General features: G+C 46.5%; 1 protein-coding gene across 4 annotated transcripts; it reads right to left on the reverse strand.

Annotated features, from left to right (window-relative positions):
- Window positions 1-1,252: 1,252 nt before the first annotated feature.
- On the reverse strand, window positions 1,253-8,687 carry ZBTB2 (zinc finger and BTB domain containing 2). Of its 4 annotated transcripts, none has more exons than XM_064708154.1 (3): window positions 8,590-8,687; window positions 4,716-4,899; window positions 1,253-2,737 (listed from the first exon to the last, which is right to left on the reverse strand). In XM_064708154.1, exons 2-3 carry the CDS (start codon window positions 4,886-4,888, stop codon window positions 1,375-1,377), a joined length of 1,536 nt encoding a protein of 511 aa, XP_064564224.1. In that variant the 5' UTR covers window positions 4,889-4,899; window positions 8,590-8,687; the 3' UTR covers window positions 1,253-1,374. The 4 variants fall into 4 exon arrangements, with proteins under 4 accessions (XP_064564224.1, XP_064564225.1, XP_064564226.1 ...); XM_064708155.1 differs by lacking the exon at window positions 8,590-8,687 and adding an exon at window positions 8,311-8,389; XM_064708156.1 differs by lacking the exon at window positions 8,590-8,687 and adding an exon at window positions 7,148-7,258.
- Window positions 8,688-15,876: the final 7,189 nt, after the last annotated feature.

Genomic DNA, 15,876 nt, shown 5'->3' on the forward strand with positions numbered 1-15,876 from the left:
ATATAAAATAATAAAAATCAACAACTTGATTTTTAACACAAAGATGCAGTACTACCATCAGCAGTAACTAAAACTACAGAATTCACCCTTTCAGTTTTTGCAGGCTTTGTCTTGGCTTTCAAAATAACAGGACTCTCATAGAGCAGAATTTCCCAGCCAGCACTACAGATTCATTTTAAAACAACCATGATCACCTGTTGCTGTAATACCGCTTTTCCTTCCTCTTAACTCATGCCATTAGACCAAATGAAATCATGGACATTCCTTGCCTGAGTAAGGAAATAAAGCTTTTCCTCTCTCCTTTCATCCAGAAAGACTCAAAGCTCTGTATAGCTAACAACACACGCATGTGCTGCACTAATGATGGTGCAGTGCTCACCTGTATGCCACTTCTCTAGTTTCCTTGGTAGCTTGGGTGACAACACTTACCTACTGGCTTCTCTTCAACAGGTCAATAAAAATGCACACAGCTCAGGATGTTTCAATTTGGCTAAAAGCAACCTGTGCAATGACTAGCTTTGTCCAACAACTAAAAGACATTCCAGGCTGAATCTAAGAGCAGACGGCCAGTTACTTAAAAAGGATGTGTGCATTTATTTACCTGTACCAAATATACACACAGACACTTTATATATATATAAATCTTTATACATATACAGTATTTATATATATATATATATAAAGATTGCCATCACATTACTATTACAGCTACTTGAGTCAGAATTTGACTAAGTAACGACTTGGCTTGACTCTGAAACAGATACCCAAAGGCATACTTGAAAGAAAACATACGGCTAAAAGAAAACCAACACCCTCAGCTCTTTTTAACTCAATGAACAGAGATTCCTGCATTCTTTGAGGAAAAGTTCTAAGGGCTTAGGTTATAACCTTAATCAACTTGCATGCAGACTTGTAAAGAGCACGGTGTTTAATCTGCCAGATCTCAAAATGCCTTCTACCAGGGAAACTAAAATACAAATATCCTTGGCTTACCAAACTGATACTCTGTTTCTCATTACACTCATCATTGTATCTAAATACACTTTTAAGCAATCCAAATTTTGTTTAAAATCTATTAAATTTGGAATAACTAATACTATCAACATAGTTAGCTGGATTGTTTTTCCACATGTTCCTTTGTATTAAAATCAATTTTGTTGTGGTTTGATGCAAGAGCTTTTTGTTTGTTTTGGTGGGAGAGGCAAAGTCCAATTTCCTTAATGTGCCAGTACAGTTCTGGTTGCTGAAGACAAAGGGTGGGAAGGAGGTTGCTGGAAAAGATGGTAGGGGTGAGGTAAGAGGTAGGGGGAGGAAAAAATTGATTTAATAAAAAATGAGTAAAGAAACTTTAAAAAATTGATATAGGTTTCACATTCAGTCTAACAACACTGCTTCCTGCTCCTTTTTGATGGAGGCTAACACTGCGTTATCAGTCTCTGTGGCTTCTGTGTCCCCACCACCTAACAGAATGGAGCGATCTTCTTCTAGCGTAAAGACAGAGTTTTGATTTTGGCACGAATGTTTGACTACTTCATTGGGAGTTGAAAAAGTTTTGTCACACAAGTTACATTTGTAGGGCTTGTTGGTCTGTACAAGCATGTTGTCCATTTGACTGCCTTCCTCAAAGGTACAGAGCTCCAGAGTCTGTTTATCCACCATGGTGTACGTGTCCATGCTCTGGTTTAGGCACACGTGTCTGGCAGCCTGGTTAGCCCTACAAAAGCTTTTGTCACAAGTGCTGCACTTGAAGGGCTTGCCCGTGTGTATGTACATGTGCTCCCTCCAGTGGCTTTTCTGAATAAATTTGCGACCACAGATGGAACATTCGTATTTCCGTCTCTTTACCTCCCTCTCTTGATCTGCCTGCTCCAGGTTGTCGATATCTGCGATATCGGAGGGGGGAGGCGTCTCTGACTGCTGCTGCCCATCAATTATTGGGGAGTCTGAGATCTGCTGCAGCTCGCTGTCACTAATCATCCCCGCTTCAGGCACTTCCATGGCATCTTTATCAGCTGTGTTGTTACAAAGAGACAAAGAAATATTACTTTCTCCCTGCTGGCTAGATGTGAAGGGAACTCCCGTGTGGATCTGCAGGTGCTCCCGCAAGCTGCTGCGCAGGTTGAACCGCCGGCCACAGAGGTGACAGGCATAGTATTTTGGGAAGCTTCCGTTCCTTTTCATAATGCTTGGCTTGACATGTGCTATTGTGAGAGAGGCAGGCTGCTCATCTGAAGAAGATGCTTCCATATTGGCCTCTTCTCCCGAAGGTGAATTATTACCAGCAGCAGACACCAATTCCGGAGACAGAGAAGATGGCAATGGGTCAGAAGCAGACATATTTGTCCGGCTCACTTGTGGCAGATTTGCACCCAACTGCGAGAGCTGTGAGCCATCAGAAGCCTGCTCTTGGCTCATCCTGGATGTCTGAGGCCGTGGTTCTCGCCCAAGTTTGTCAGTCGCTGACGTAACCTTAGTGGGATGCCTTATCTGGTGATCTGCAATCTGAATGCCATATAATGAAGATGCTAATGGAAAGACTTGATCCGGGTGAGAAAAAGTTCCCTGACTTGCAAGGCTGGCCTCTTGAATTAGTGGATATGCATGCAGAAACTTTATTCCCTGTTCTAGTCGAACTGGGTCAATGAGTTGTGGTGCCATCTTCCCAGTGTACATCAAATGCAAGAGATAACTGAAGATGTCTGGCTGTATGTCGGTCGCTTTCAAACGGACACATTCACTGAAAGGTGAAACAAAATTATAAATAGGACATAAGGAAAAGATTTTTTCCCAGTTCTAGATTATTCAAGCCTTGATAAAAATAGGAGGTTTCTACTTAAATTCAAAAGACAGAATCTGCAATAAATATAAAGGGAAATGCTTTACTGTGAAAGAGCTAATCTCAGGAGCTACTTGAAAGATGACTTCTTTCCTCAGTGAAGTAATTGGCTTGAAAGCAAAGCTGTCCCATTGCGACCTATACCATTTTAAATTGCTGTTATGTTGTGTAAATGTGTTGTCACATATGAATATATTTTGTAAACTGCAAAGACATTTTCCCCCTTTTGTTGGCTGGATTCAAACACATCTGTAGCTAAATTACAACCTGCTAGCATGGGACTCTAAATTCACAGTCCAATAAACTTTTCTCAGTATTTAGTCCTGAAAACACCTAATTCATCTGCCACTTGCCTGCTGGGATTCTATGTCCTACTAGGGTTTACAGCTACAGTTCTGCAAATGTGTGGTATTGTGTTGTCACAAGTGCATTATGATCCAGAAACCATGCAGTACAGAGTGTGAATTCACCCAGGGATCTCATGCAACAGGTGTAGCCCCTGGAATCCAGTTTTTCGTACACAGCCGAACAGCAGATTTTTTCCTTGAATAGGGAGGGAAAAACAGCAGCACCAGCGGACTGCCTGTTCAGCCTAGCAGTCCCTTGATTAGAGCACTCAAAGGGAGATGCTTTGGCTGTGATACCCTCTTCAGCCCAAGAGGGCTGAAACCAATACCACCCTCCAACTCAGTGTGCCCTATGCATCAACCTCTACGATGCTCTGGACTGAGACAGCCACCACTGCTCTAGCTGAGGCTTTATCTCTGCGCAGAAAGTAAGGCAAGGTTCACAGAACAAGAAAGGAAACAGGGAACATCCTGGTGAGATCAGAGAGGAACTGGGATTCTAATTATTTTTCATAAGTATTTGTAGCTCCTCTATTAGAAACAAACATAAATAAACCACAGAAATTCAGAAACGGGCATGATTACGTGCTGTGGTCTGAATGCTCTAACTACAGTAGGCTACCAAGCTGAGGAGGAAATTACAGCCAATTCTTCTGTTTCTTGAGGTGCACCCCTCTTGAGCTCTCTCTGTGACCGCTTCTGAATTCAGATATATGACTCAAAAGTAAACTTGCAATACTGTCTTTCAAAGATAACTGTGTGCTCTTGATGGACCACCAAGACTGATAACATCTGCTTGCAGTCCTGTTTCAGAAGTGCAAATGCACTTCTCTCCTAGCAGCTCACTTCTGGCTAAGAACTCTTAGCCAAAGAGTTAAGTGTGAATCACTTTAACTTTTTGAGTTAGGTCAAGTATTTTGGAAAAAGACCAAAAAATCTTTAAAGTGGTCTCACACTCTTGTGATCTTTTCAATCATCTCCTCAATGTAAGCCTGTGGTACAGAAATAATTAAAAAAAAAAAAAAACACTGAAAGAAAAGCACCACAAACCCCCTTATTTTCCACCATTACATAGTATTCTATTATTTAATTGACAATAAAATGCAAAGAAATGAAACACATATACCTCTTTTGTAAGTTTATTTCTCAAAATCTCCTAGCAAGTACTTATTGGATTGTATGTAACATTGCACAAATGTCAAGAACAGTGTCAAGACAGAGTAGAAGACAGTGAGTGGGGGAAGGAAAGTGCAGCAGAGAAGACAGGATTTTTGAAGTATTCAACTGTAGAAATTAAATTTTCTATGCTTTTTTAAGGATAAAGAACTTGTGCTTAATTATAAAATTAGTGTTAATGAATCACAGTTCAACTTTAATATGTTTGAAAGTGAGGTTCTAGTTTGCAGTTAAGACTGTTTGCAGTTAAGATGTTCTTTATGTCCTAACAAGAAGCAAAAAGAACATTTTGTTGCTAGATTCTCTTAGCTTAGTTAACTGAACAACATTTAAATGGTGAACCTTTTTAGAGTTACCTGGTTTGATGAACAAACAACATCTTGAAGTAGTTGGAGAAAGAAGCGAGGACAGATTTGTGTGCCTTGAAGTAGACATCCCCAATGGCAACTGTGCAGTCACACAGGAAACCGAACTCTCTCTGAGCATTTAGCTGCTGCAGCAGAATAAGTCCATGGTTGGCCAAATCCATTTTTTTACACTCTGAAAAGCAAATGACTTGCATGTAAAACTTTACAGTAGATGCACAGATGCAACAGTAGCTGTGTCATAACAGATATTTTCTCCAATATCCAGATGTCATACTTTAGTAACACATCTTAATCCCAAGTTACTGTATAAAAGATACCTTACACATAGGCAAGGACTTCTCTTTCACGATGGGAAATGTGATTCACAAAGCTGTGAGTGATTTGCCAAGGCTTAAAGAGCAAAGAAGAACCAGGACCAAATTGTTCTGGAAAGGCATGGTGTGGGTACTTGGATATAGAAATATAAATAGCTAAGGAAGAGGAAGATATATTAACAAGTAGTAAAAACACCTATACAGAGTGGGAAAAAGAAAGTGTTTTGGTTGCCACTTGTCTGCTCAAAGAGGAAACTGATTCTCCTTTCTGATGTCAGTCGCTCACCCACACAAGTGGGAGTGACACAACCCAATAAAAGACAAGTTAGATACTTTTAACCTAGGATTTCAGTGTCTCGTGTATCTTTTACCTAAAAGTTATGAGTCCATCCAGCTGAATCCAAGGCCAGCGTTAAATAACTGAACATTTGTTATGGTTATGCCCTCTCCTGGGAAATACCAGATACATACCTGAATCATCCCAGGCTCAAACAGTGAATTCATTCTAGGTATTGGCAAGCCCTCTGGACTATCAATACAGGAGGGGTCAACATTTTCACCTAATAACTATTGATCTATTTATTGAGACCAGCCACAACAGCATTTTTAAGAAGTCTGCACGCCTCATGCCTGCCTAGAAAATCAAGAAACTCAAAGGGTGGGAGGTGCAGTTCTGTCCATGGCTGGCCACTGGCCACCCAGCAGGCAGGATAACCAGGGGTGCAATGTGGCACTGACCCGAGCCCCCCTAGGCCAGGGCTTCCACTGCCCCTCACCCTCTGGGCACCTCCTGGTACCAGGTGCTGGAGGCTGCCCACAAACAACTACCTAAGGGCTTTAAACCTTTTCTCAAGGATTCAAGGGCAGTCTTGGAAGCAAAAATTGGTAACTTTGAGGGAAAAAAACACAGAGGAAAACACATCAGGACAGTTACCCATGGCTGGATGGATGGATGAATATAGGGCTAGTAAGATCAGCGAGTGGAAACAAACTTAATCAAAGCAAATAGAGCTTTGGGCAAACGTATGAAGCACTGTAAATCTGTACATAAACATATAAAACAGCAAGACAAGCCAACAAAATTCCTGGCCATGTAATGCCCAGAACAGAACCAGAACTGAGCAGAAAGAGAAGGTGAAACTAGAAGTGGATAAAAAAGTTTGTAAGAAGTCTTGGGTGCTTTCCCCTCTAAACTTAACAGCAAGTTACCAGAATTTAAGTCAGGTTTAGGCAGTTAGTTTCTTTTATACAGTAAGAGCACGGCTTTTTGGGAAAGAGAACAGAAATATGCCAGTATGTTTAGTCATTGGGGAAGCAAATATTTCTGCTTGCTGGACAGGGAAGAACTCCCTCATATTTAAAGGAATAACCAGGACCAAATGCATTCCCTCGCATTCACATGAGATCAGAACTCATTGGAGACAAGGGTGTAAAGACAAAAAAAGAAATACAGTGTAAGATACAGCTGATTATTCTCTTACAGTTAATAAGAGAAAAAGAAGTGAGGTTTCAGCTCTCTTTAGGTACATATTCTCCTCCCTCAACTAATGTTTGGATAACTAAGTTTGTACATACAATAGGCTAAGATTCTCTCTCTCTCTCCACAAGAGGGAATACTTGCTGTCAGCAGGAACAAAAATCATGTTTGGTGTTATTTAATCCTGCAAGATGCCCCATGTGGGTGATTTACAGAAAACTCGCTAGATTTTTTTAACCTTTAATTTTGATTATTAATGTGCTTTACATTTTTAAAATTCAGTCTGGTTTGCACTTAGACAACAAAACTTGCCAAGCAGAGCAAACCACCAGTGCGAAGGCACTCAGAGCCAGACAAGCATTCTTTCTAGTTATTACCGTCCTAAGTGTGTTTAGTTTGGAGCTTCACTCTTACCCCGAACAGCAAGCCCTTCCTTACAGACCTGAATTGAACTTTTAAAAAAATGATACATGTGCACAACATTGTGTTTCGCATGTATCTGGATGATACCTAAGCGCTCCAGCTAAAAGCACTGCAGTAATTACACTCTAAGGAAATGACAGGGCAGATGAGAAGAGCGAGGAAAGCACTTTGCACATTACAGGCATGCGTGTGCTCAGGAATTTTACCCTGAGCTCAAGGAAGCGGCGATTAACACTGGCAAGGCGGTACTTCAGTGCTGACCGATGCAACAAGCGTGTGAAACACTTCTTGTGCCCTGAGACCCGTGGGGACAGTGCCTCCCTGGCCGGCCCTGCTCTGCCTTTGCAAGTTACCGGATCCGTTCGGCGCTGCCGGAGCCGCCACGCGGGCGGGGCCGAGCCCGTTCGGGCCGGGCGCTCGCTCGGGAGGCCCCGCCGGGACACGGGGGCGGCACCGGCCCAGGATAACACCGGGAGAGCGCCGGTACCGCACCGCGGGACTGGGCAGGGCAGGGGCAGCCAGCCGGGCTGGCAGGGAGCAGCTCGGGCACGGCGCTTCCGGCTCTGCCCTCGCACACCGGGCAGCGAACCTGGACAGCACCGAGCCCGCGGCGCTGCTCCCGCTCCGACGGCAGAGGGCACCGGCGCGGCCCCGGCCGCTCACGGACGCGCCGCGCCTCCCGCAGCGGCGGCCGGCGCCCGCTCGGCCTTCGCCCTCAGGCCGGGCGGGGAGCCGGGACGGGCCTTCCGTGCCTCCCACCCCCCCCGTCCCCGGGGCGCTCCCGCCTTCTCCGGGCCGGGGGCGTGTCCGGCCGCGCGCCCGCTCCATGCCCGGAGCACGCTCGGCCCCAGTGCGGGAGCGGAGGCGCGCTCCCATTGGCCGCCGGGGCGGAAGGCCGGGCGGCCGCGCGCCGCTCTCACTGGCTGCGCCCCGCCCCTCCCTCCTCCCGCTGGCCCCGCCCACTCCCCCCGCGCACGCCACGCGCGCACGGACGGGACGGAGACGGCGCGCGAGACGCAGCGCGAGCGGAGCCGCCAGGGCGCGCGAGACGGGAAGAGCCGCCGCCGCCGCCGCCAGGGCCGGCCCATCCCAACCCGCCGGGGGGGGGCGGGGGACAGGCGGGGCCGCTCCGCCCCGCGCGCGCCGGATCCCGCTGCTGCTGCTGCTGCTGCTGCCGCCGCCACCGCCGCCGGAGGGGGCGGGAGGGAGGCAGCGCGGGCCTTAACCGGCCGAGCCGAGCCCCGCGCCGGGCGGCACCGGCCCCCCCCGGCCTCCTCCCTCTCTTCCTCTCTCTCCGCGACCCACCCACTCCCCTCCGGCTCGGCCCGGCCCTACCCTCGGTGCGCACCCATCCCCCCCCACCCCGTACCGTGTCCCGGATGGAGCCGCCTGGCCCGGCCCGGTCCGGCGGGGATTCACCGGCAGTTCCACCTCCCGCCCCGCAAGCCCCTCGGCCCGCTCGGACCCGGCGGGGCCCGGGGAGCCCCTCACACACAATGCGGAGGTAGGGCCGAGCAGGCCCCGCCGCGCCCCCGCCGCCGCCGCCTCAGCCCGGGCCGCGGCCGGCGCGACGGGGCCGGGCGCACGTGCGGGCGGCGGGGCCGGGCTGCCCCGCGGGGCGGGCGCGGCGCGGCCGGTGCTCGCTCACCTGGGGGGCGTGGGGGCCGCCGGGTGCCGCCGCGCGGGGGCCGCCGCCGTCTCCGCGCCCGGCAGCAGCAACAACGGAGTCAGCGCGGCGGCGGCGGCGGCGGCTTTTCCTGTCCGGTTACGTTCGGGTCACATGACCGGGAGCGGAGCACAGAGGCTGCGGCGAGGAGCCCCCGCCGTGGGGGAGGGGAGGCGGCGAGCGCTGTGGCGGCAGCGGGAGACACCCAGCTCCCGCCCCTCCCTCCGCGCCCGCCCCACCGCCGGCACCGGGAACGGGAGCGGCCCTCTCGCCTTCCGGGCCCCCCCGGGGCACAGCCGCTGCTCCCCTCCTAGCGAGGCGCGCTGCCCCTTTAAAACTCCCGGGCGGCGGAGGCCGGTGTAGCCCCCCTGCACCCCCCTCCGCCTCCAGCGCTGCGGGATAACGGGGATCGTGGCGGCGTGCGGGGCTGGGATGGGGTGGGATGGGATGGGGCGGTGCCGTGCCGTGCCGTGCCGCGCCCGCCGCCGCCTTCCCGGCGCCCGTCCGGCCTCGCCGTGGCGGCAGAGGCTGCTCGGTGCCGCCACCGGGGGGCCCCGAGCGGCTCCGGCCGGGCGGTGCTTGGCGGCGGGTGTGGGATGGAGCGATGGATGCCGGCGGGTGCTGCCCTCGCTGCCGAGGAGGAGTGACGGGCGCAGGTGCGTCCCGGCGCTTCCCGCGGAGTCGCCGGGGATGTGGGAGACGGGGACGGGCCGGCAGCGGCGGGACGCGGTGTCCCGGGCGTATCGGGCACGAGCTCTGAGAGCCGGTGCCCTCCTCCGCGTCACTCTGGCTGCTGTCCAGGTGTCATTTATAGCGAGTGTCGCTCCGGTGCGTCGGGAAGGGGCGGCGTGAGACCGGTCTCTGTGAAACTGCCCTGGGCACGCCGTGGCTGAGCTGTCAGATGGGAGGTTACAAGTTCAGTTGTCAAAAAGAGTGATTGAGAGTACGAACGTGGAAAGGTTGGGTCTGCTGGCAGTCTGTTTAGCTGGATGCAGGTTTTTTGAAGGGGATATTCTTAACTTGCCTTTTTAAGGGATGATATAGCTGCCGTATGTAAAAATCACATCTGCAGCTTCCCACAGTGGCAGATCTGGTTGTGGTGGAGTGCAGAGGGAGGGTGGCTGTAGCAAGGCCTCATTTTATCCAAATCCAAGGTGTGCTGTAGAATAATACATGAATGCTTATAAAACTGCATAAAGAAATACACCAGCAGATGTACCGGAAAAAGTTGTCGGTCTTGCAGAAGTTACTAAGTCAGAGCTGTTAGCGTGGAGCAGGGATGCGGTTTTCTACAAGGGGCTGGGAGGCCCTTGGATGTGATTTCTCCAGGCAGGGAATCAGTCCAGGGACAGCCTGGATACATCTGCTGAGCAGAGCAGTGCCACGGACCGAACCATTTTCAGAGAGAAACTTTGTTGTTGAATACCTTGTGGGAAGATGTTTGGCCAGCAATAGGTGAAGGGGGTTCCTTTGCACCCCCTGCCCTGGAGCCCTGCTCCTGCTGCCCTCCAGTGTGCTTTTTGTTGTTCATGGCATACAGCATATGCTGCAATGCCAACAGTCTGAATTAGGTCCAGATGATTATTACCTTTTTTAGGGTACTTATTTAAGCCAGCATTTAGGGGCTTAGCTGTGCCTGGGATGTTGTTTCCATGGTAATTAAATAAGATATACTATGGAAAAAAAGGCCCAAACTTTGAACTTTGCATCTTGACAGCAGGTGTGCTGATGGGGAGGAGGAGTCTTGTATCATGTCTGGTTTGTAGATCCACAGATGATTGCAGCCATCCCAGACTGTTGTAACTTCTACAGGATCTAAATTGATAAAGGATTAGACCAGTTTTATGTGTCTGACTAAGCCATCTCCACTGAAATTAATGGATGTCTTGCTAGGCACAGCTTGAGTCTTTGCATCAAATAGCTCATGAATATTAATTTATTTACTCAGCTTAAACTTCATTTGAAAAGTGCAGGTTTTTAAAACTAGTGAAGTCTTAAAAACTTTAAAACTTCACTTAATAACCCAACAAACCAATCCCAAAACCCAACAACTTTTAATTTTAATGGAACTGAAAGCTGTCTGCTGCTGCTCCAGTACTTAGAATCTGAACAGAACCTAATCTTTAAGACCCATCTCAAACAGCTGAGATCTTAAAACTTGTCCATTGTAGTTCAGCACAACTCTCTGAGTTCTGCTATGTGAGCATGTGTCAGAAAGTTTATAGAGTGTATTTAACCAGTCTACTTGGCAATTTTTTCCCCTGAATGCTTTCCCTTGCATTTCAGTTTTGCAAGCTAAATACAAAGTAAGAGAGTAGATGGGCATTTGAACTCAAGTTCCTTAGTGGTTTGATGATCTGTCTCATTCTCCTGGAAGATGCTGAAAAAGTGATATCATTTTTAATTTAACTGAGTGGGCTACTTAGTAAAACCAGAGTGTTTCTGGCAGATATCTGGCAGGCTTTTTGGCCTCTTTTTCTCTTTTATGCTGCACTTGCTTACTTGTGTTGGCATTTGTGTGGGATTCTCCTCTGTGCTGTCTCTGAAACTGGAGAAAAATTAACTTAGCTATAGTTTATTTGTATTATTAACAGCTCATAATTCAGCTGTAAATCACCTTTATTTGGACTGAAATACTTGAATCCAGCAATAATGGAGTTTCTAATCCTGTTGGATTCAAGGCCTGTTGGAATCTGTAGGAAGATGGTTGTGTTGAGTGTAATGTTGCCAAACTTCAGACCCTCAGTAGTGACTGTCACCTGAGACGTCATCTGTGTCGCAAGGAGTAATAAGCATTCACCTGATGAATTTGGGACACTCAGCTTATCATGTGAATCTAAAATATTACTCTATCTCTTCTTCAGATTTTTGGATTTGTTCGTTTCTTAGGTTACAATCCATGCACGTGATAGTGTAATCAAAATGTATCCATGTCTCATCAAGTGGCATTAGTTTTTAGTTTTTATGTGGCATGAGCTTTTAGTTTTTATGTGCTGGCTTTTCCTCCTGAGTTTCTAGAGTACTTGATTAGGATTTCTTTCCCACTTTTATGACTTTTTGAAGGGATTGTTCAGACAGTGCTACACACATCTGAGCACATTCTTAGTTAAGTGTTATGCTGTTGATGATAGGATGAGTCCCTAGGTTTTGGGTTTTACTTCAGTCTGTACGCACTTGGATTAGAGGCAGCATTTTGTCTGATAAGATCATATTTTACATTGTAAATGAGCATGCTGCTGATGATATAAGTGTTAATAGGATGATGGAAGTGTCTGCTAATCTGAGTAAAGTCACTTGAACCGTGGGAGGAACTTGATCAAGTCTCAAGTCCTGTAAGTGTGTCTTCTTGGATGAGCTCAGTTGAAATCTGGAGTGGAATAGCAGATTTTTTTATTGCTATAGTCAAAACCTCACCAGCTCTAGTGATGTTAATTAGGCTCAAAGTGCTAAGATTTTTTGTGAGTTTTCAAATTTCTCAGCATTTCTGAAAAGTAACAGAGCACAATTGCTGTTCTGAAGAGCTCTTTGCTCGCTGCTCCCTGCAGCACTGCTGACACACTCCCAGAGGAGTAGACGCCATGGGGATCTGGGAGCTGCATGTCCTAGGCAATGCGTGGGAATTGTTCCCTGAAGGTGTGGGACCCTATTTCACATGGGTACAACTGTAGTAAACCAAGAGTTTATGCCAATGCTGTAAATCTGTTTTATTAGCACAGCTGCCATTTCTAACATTTCCACTTTGGATTTATGCTGGTGAGAAGGCCTGGTGGCAAGTTGTAACAGCTGCAATAGCTTCTTCCTAGAACATTGTACCTCTGAGTCTCCAATCTTTTCATCCAGGACTCTGTCCTCCCCGTTAGAATTGTGCACATAGTTTGTCCAAGTCTCACCTATCTTTCAGACAGCATTGTAGGAATGTAAAAGTGATCCCTGCGAAAACTGATGTACGGGCCCAGCAGCAGTAGTGCAATGGCTCTGCTTTTTTTTGCCTTGGCTTCTGTACTCTTCCTTGCCTTGCTCTTGGGATATGTTTGTGATAGGTGAGTGCTCATCCCCAAGGAGATCTGAGCTTTCACATTTTTGTTGCCAGTAGGTTTGGTGGTCTGACAAGTGAAGGAGATCCATGGTGTGGGAGCCACCTTTTGTGTAGGCTGTATGAGGTGAAAAGATGAAAAAATGGATCTTAGTTGTTTGTAGGCTAAGCTGGTTTTCTGATATTGGGATATTAGGAATTGTTTCTACACCTAGTGAACAAAACTAGTTGAGTAGCTGCAATTTAGACCAGGGTAAATAATTATAACCACCCTTTTGTCAGTACAATGTATGTCATTTAAGGAAATAGTTTAACTGTGTGTATAGTTTTTCTTGTTAGGAGCCTTCTCTCTGTCAGAAATTTTTAGTGTAACCCCACTAACACAGTTCTTGCAGTGCAGATCAGCCATCTATTTTCTGCCTTTGGCTTAGTCCAAAATGAGCCTTTGATATTGGCCCTGCCCACTTTTAACAGGTAAAACCAAACATGACAATGTCCTCTTGGCTGGAGCGACATTTTTACTGGAGATTGCCTATAAAGTTACAGCAATATATGTACTTGCATGTGTTGTTTTCCTTAGAAAAAAAAAGATTCAAACTGCAGTGGTTTCCAAGTGCATTTGTAATGTCCATGCAGGTGAGGTGTTCCAGAGGAAGCAGCTCCCAATGACAGAGCTCCAGGGAGGTGTGTGCATGCATCCAGCAAGCAGAGCTGATGTGAACAGCACAGCAGAGAGCAGGATTGACTCTGTAGCCATGAGTGCTGTCACCCCAGAAAAACAGGTCTGGAATTGAGTCATAGCTCTCAGCATTCCTTGCTGTTTTACAAATAGCTACTCTGGTGACAGCTTCCCAGCAGATGTGCCAAAGAAAATCATGTGTAAGTTATCCTTTACCTTATGTGACAGAAAAAGCAGACAGATAGAAGCAGTTGGCACAGTTGAGATCCTTATAAAGAATGGTCTAACAAGGCTCATATGAACAGATTTTTACCGTTCAGTCTTAATTTTTTAAAAAAGGTTAACATTTCAGAGTTCTGGCTATTTTAGGATTCCTCTCTGGTTTTCCTTGCATATTCTGTATTTATTGCTATTGCATCTTTTTTTTTCCCTCAAGTGACCCTTACTGGTTAGTGTAGACCCATTTTGATGAAGACTCAAACTGTGCAAACTATAGTGATGATGGTTGTTTTCAGTTGCACCAGGAGACCATGGGGTGGGTGAGGCAGGCAAAAGATGGGTGTGTTCTCACAAATAAGGCAGTTTTGTGTTGCTTCTGGAGCTGGAGTCTCATCCTGCCCGTGCCATAAAACTTCCCCCTGGTCAGGCCATGTGTACATGTGCACGGGCTCCCCAGGGGATCTCTGGCTTGAAGCAGAAGCAGGGAGTGCAGGCAGGGAGAGTTTCCCACGTGCTGTGTGGTCGCAGAGGGCTCTACTCCCTGGTATACCGTGCAGTGAAAGCTCAAGTTACATTCTTGGTGAATTCAATTCCCAGCTTGGTTCTCTATGTGTAATATACCAAGAGGATTCTCCATAGAGTTAGCTGCTAATACAAAAGCCCCTCATGCTTGGATGCAGCTGCCTGTGTGTACCCCATGAAAAAACAGATACAAACTTTTAAAGATCTGTTCAGGCTTAACTGAAGCTTTTGCATTTTTTTAAAAAGTGTGACTAGCCACTCAATGGAGTAAGCAGGGTTGAGGGCTTGGCAAGAAGCACAGTATGACTTTATGCCTGTGATTTTATGTGCCAAGATAAACTGATTTACAGTTTCAAAAGTAACTGCACTTCTTTTGTTTTGAGGTGTTGGTAATTCTTACAGTCCTGAGAGAGAATACTTCAGATGATCAAGCCTACACACTTGATGCTTTTAAAGAGCATTTAGAAGTCCTCCAATGACTTTGTTAAAACCACTTTTACTGATGCAGTTGGTCTGCATATTTACATTTTAGCAATTTAGTTGAAACACTGAAACATTAAATGTGAGATGAATGGGAAGTAATGTCCTTGAGTGTAAGTATTACCTCAAAGAATGGGAGGGAGAAGCCTGAAAAATATTTGCTGGAAAAATTAGAATTAAAATGTAACCTAATTCTCCGTTATTAAGTGGTGCTTGCTAAATTTTCCTGCTGCATTAAAGAGGTAATGTTCTGTTTCTCAACAACACTGTAAGTCAGGCTACAGATGCAGAGCAGTTCCACAGTGACAAGTATTTGTCACCCTGCTGCTCTGACCAATTCACTTCCCTGAGCAGGGCCTGACTGTTTAGACCTTCTCAGCAGTTCAGAGAAGAGGAACTTGAGGTATTCCAAGACCTCCAGTTACAATCTGTTCTGATTCCAGAGGAAAAAGCCTCCACTTAAGAGCAGCAGCTGGTTCTTCAGAGGCACCCATGGCATTGTATTGCAATTTATGGCAAAAGGATGGGTTTGTAGCCAGATGTTTTTGCTAGCTGTGCCTGACTTTATTTTTATCTCCATTATGTCTATTTGATGTATTCAACAGGAGTCCAGTATTGCGCTCAGAAATAATTCTCTCAGGTGAACAGAGAACAGTAAGCTACTGCAACTGTAGTTGCATTTTTAGCCAGAATTTAGTCATCATGGCTTGTTAATGATGCTCCAGGAACTTTTAACAGAATCTTTAGGTTCTGTTCCTTATTCAATACACTGGACTAAAGTGAATTTGAAACAGGTGATAAAACAGCAGTTGTGTACCAGTTTCTGAAAATACATTTAGAAAAAGAAGTTCTCTGAAAAAAATCTGTTCATCCTCTCAAGTAGCACTCTGTGTATTAGGAACAGATTAAAAATAAAAAAGAAGAACCTTTAACTTAGAGGATAATTAAGACATCTCACCCTATGCTAACTCACTCCTTGCAACTTATGCTGAGGAAAATCAGAGAGCATGATAAGGTGGACAGAAAAATACTGTGAATCTTCCTTTAGTTTACCATTTTGCTACAGGTCCTTGTGACTCCTGATCAACTGATTCCCCTTCTATATGAATACTAAATGTAAAAAAAGAATGAAAATAGTACTACCTCTCAATAAATGTATTCCCATTCGAGTGTACAAACACCACTTTCTGATGGGATGGAACATAACATTAAATATATCTGCCACATATATTAAAATCATGCCAGAACAAATGGTAATGCCATCTCCAAGCTTGGGACAGTGTTGCAGCTCTCCAAGAGTGAGCTGGTAAACATGAGAGAAAACATCTATCAGAAA

This window comes from Zonotrichia leucophrys, chromosome 3 (genome assembly GCF_028769735.1).
Source record: "Zonotrichia leucophrys gambelii isolate GWCS_2022_RI chromosome 3, RI_Zleu_2.0, whole genome shotgun sequence".
Taxonomy (NCBI): domain Eukaryota; kingdom Metazoa; phylum Chordata; class Aves; order Passeriformes; family Passerellidae; genus Zonotrichia; species Zonotrichia leucophrys.

What these genes read in the sequence shown, in the direction of transcription:
- ZBTB2 (XM_064708153.1), bottom strand. Translation starts at nt 4,921, where the DNA reads ATGCAAGTCATTTGCTTTTCAGAGTGTAAAAAAATGGATTTGGCCAAC. An exon ending in TTGTTTGTTCATCAAACCAG is followed by an intron (nt 2,738 to 4,715) that starts GTAACTCTAAAA and finishes TTCACCTTTCAG; the next exon opens with TGAATGTGTCCGTTTGAAAG.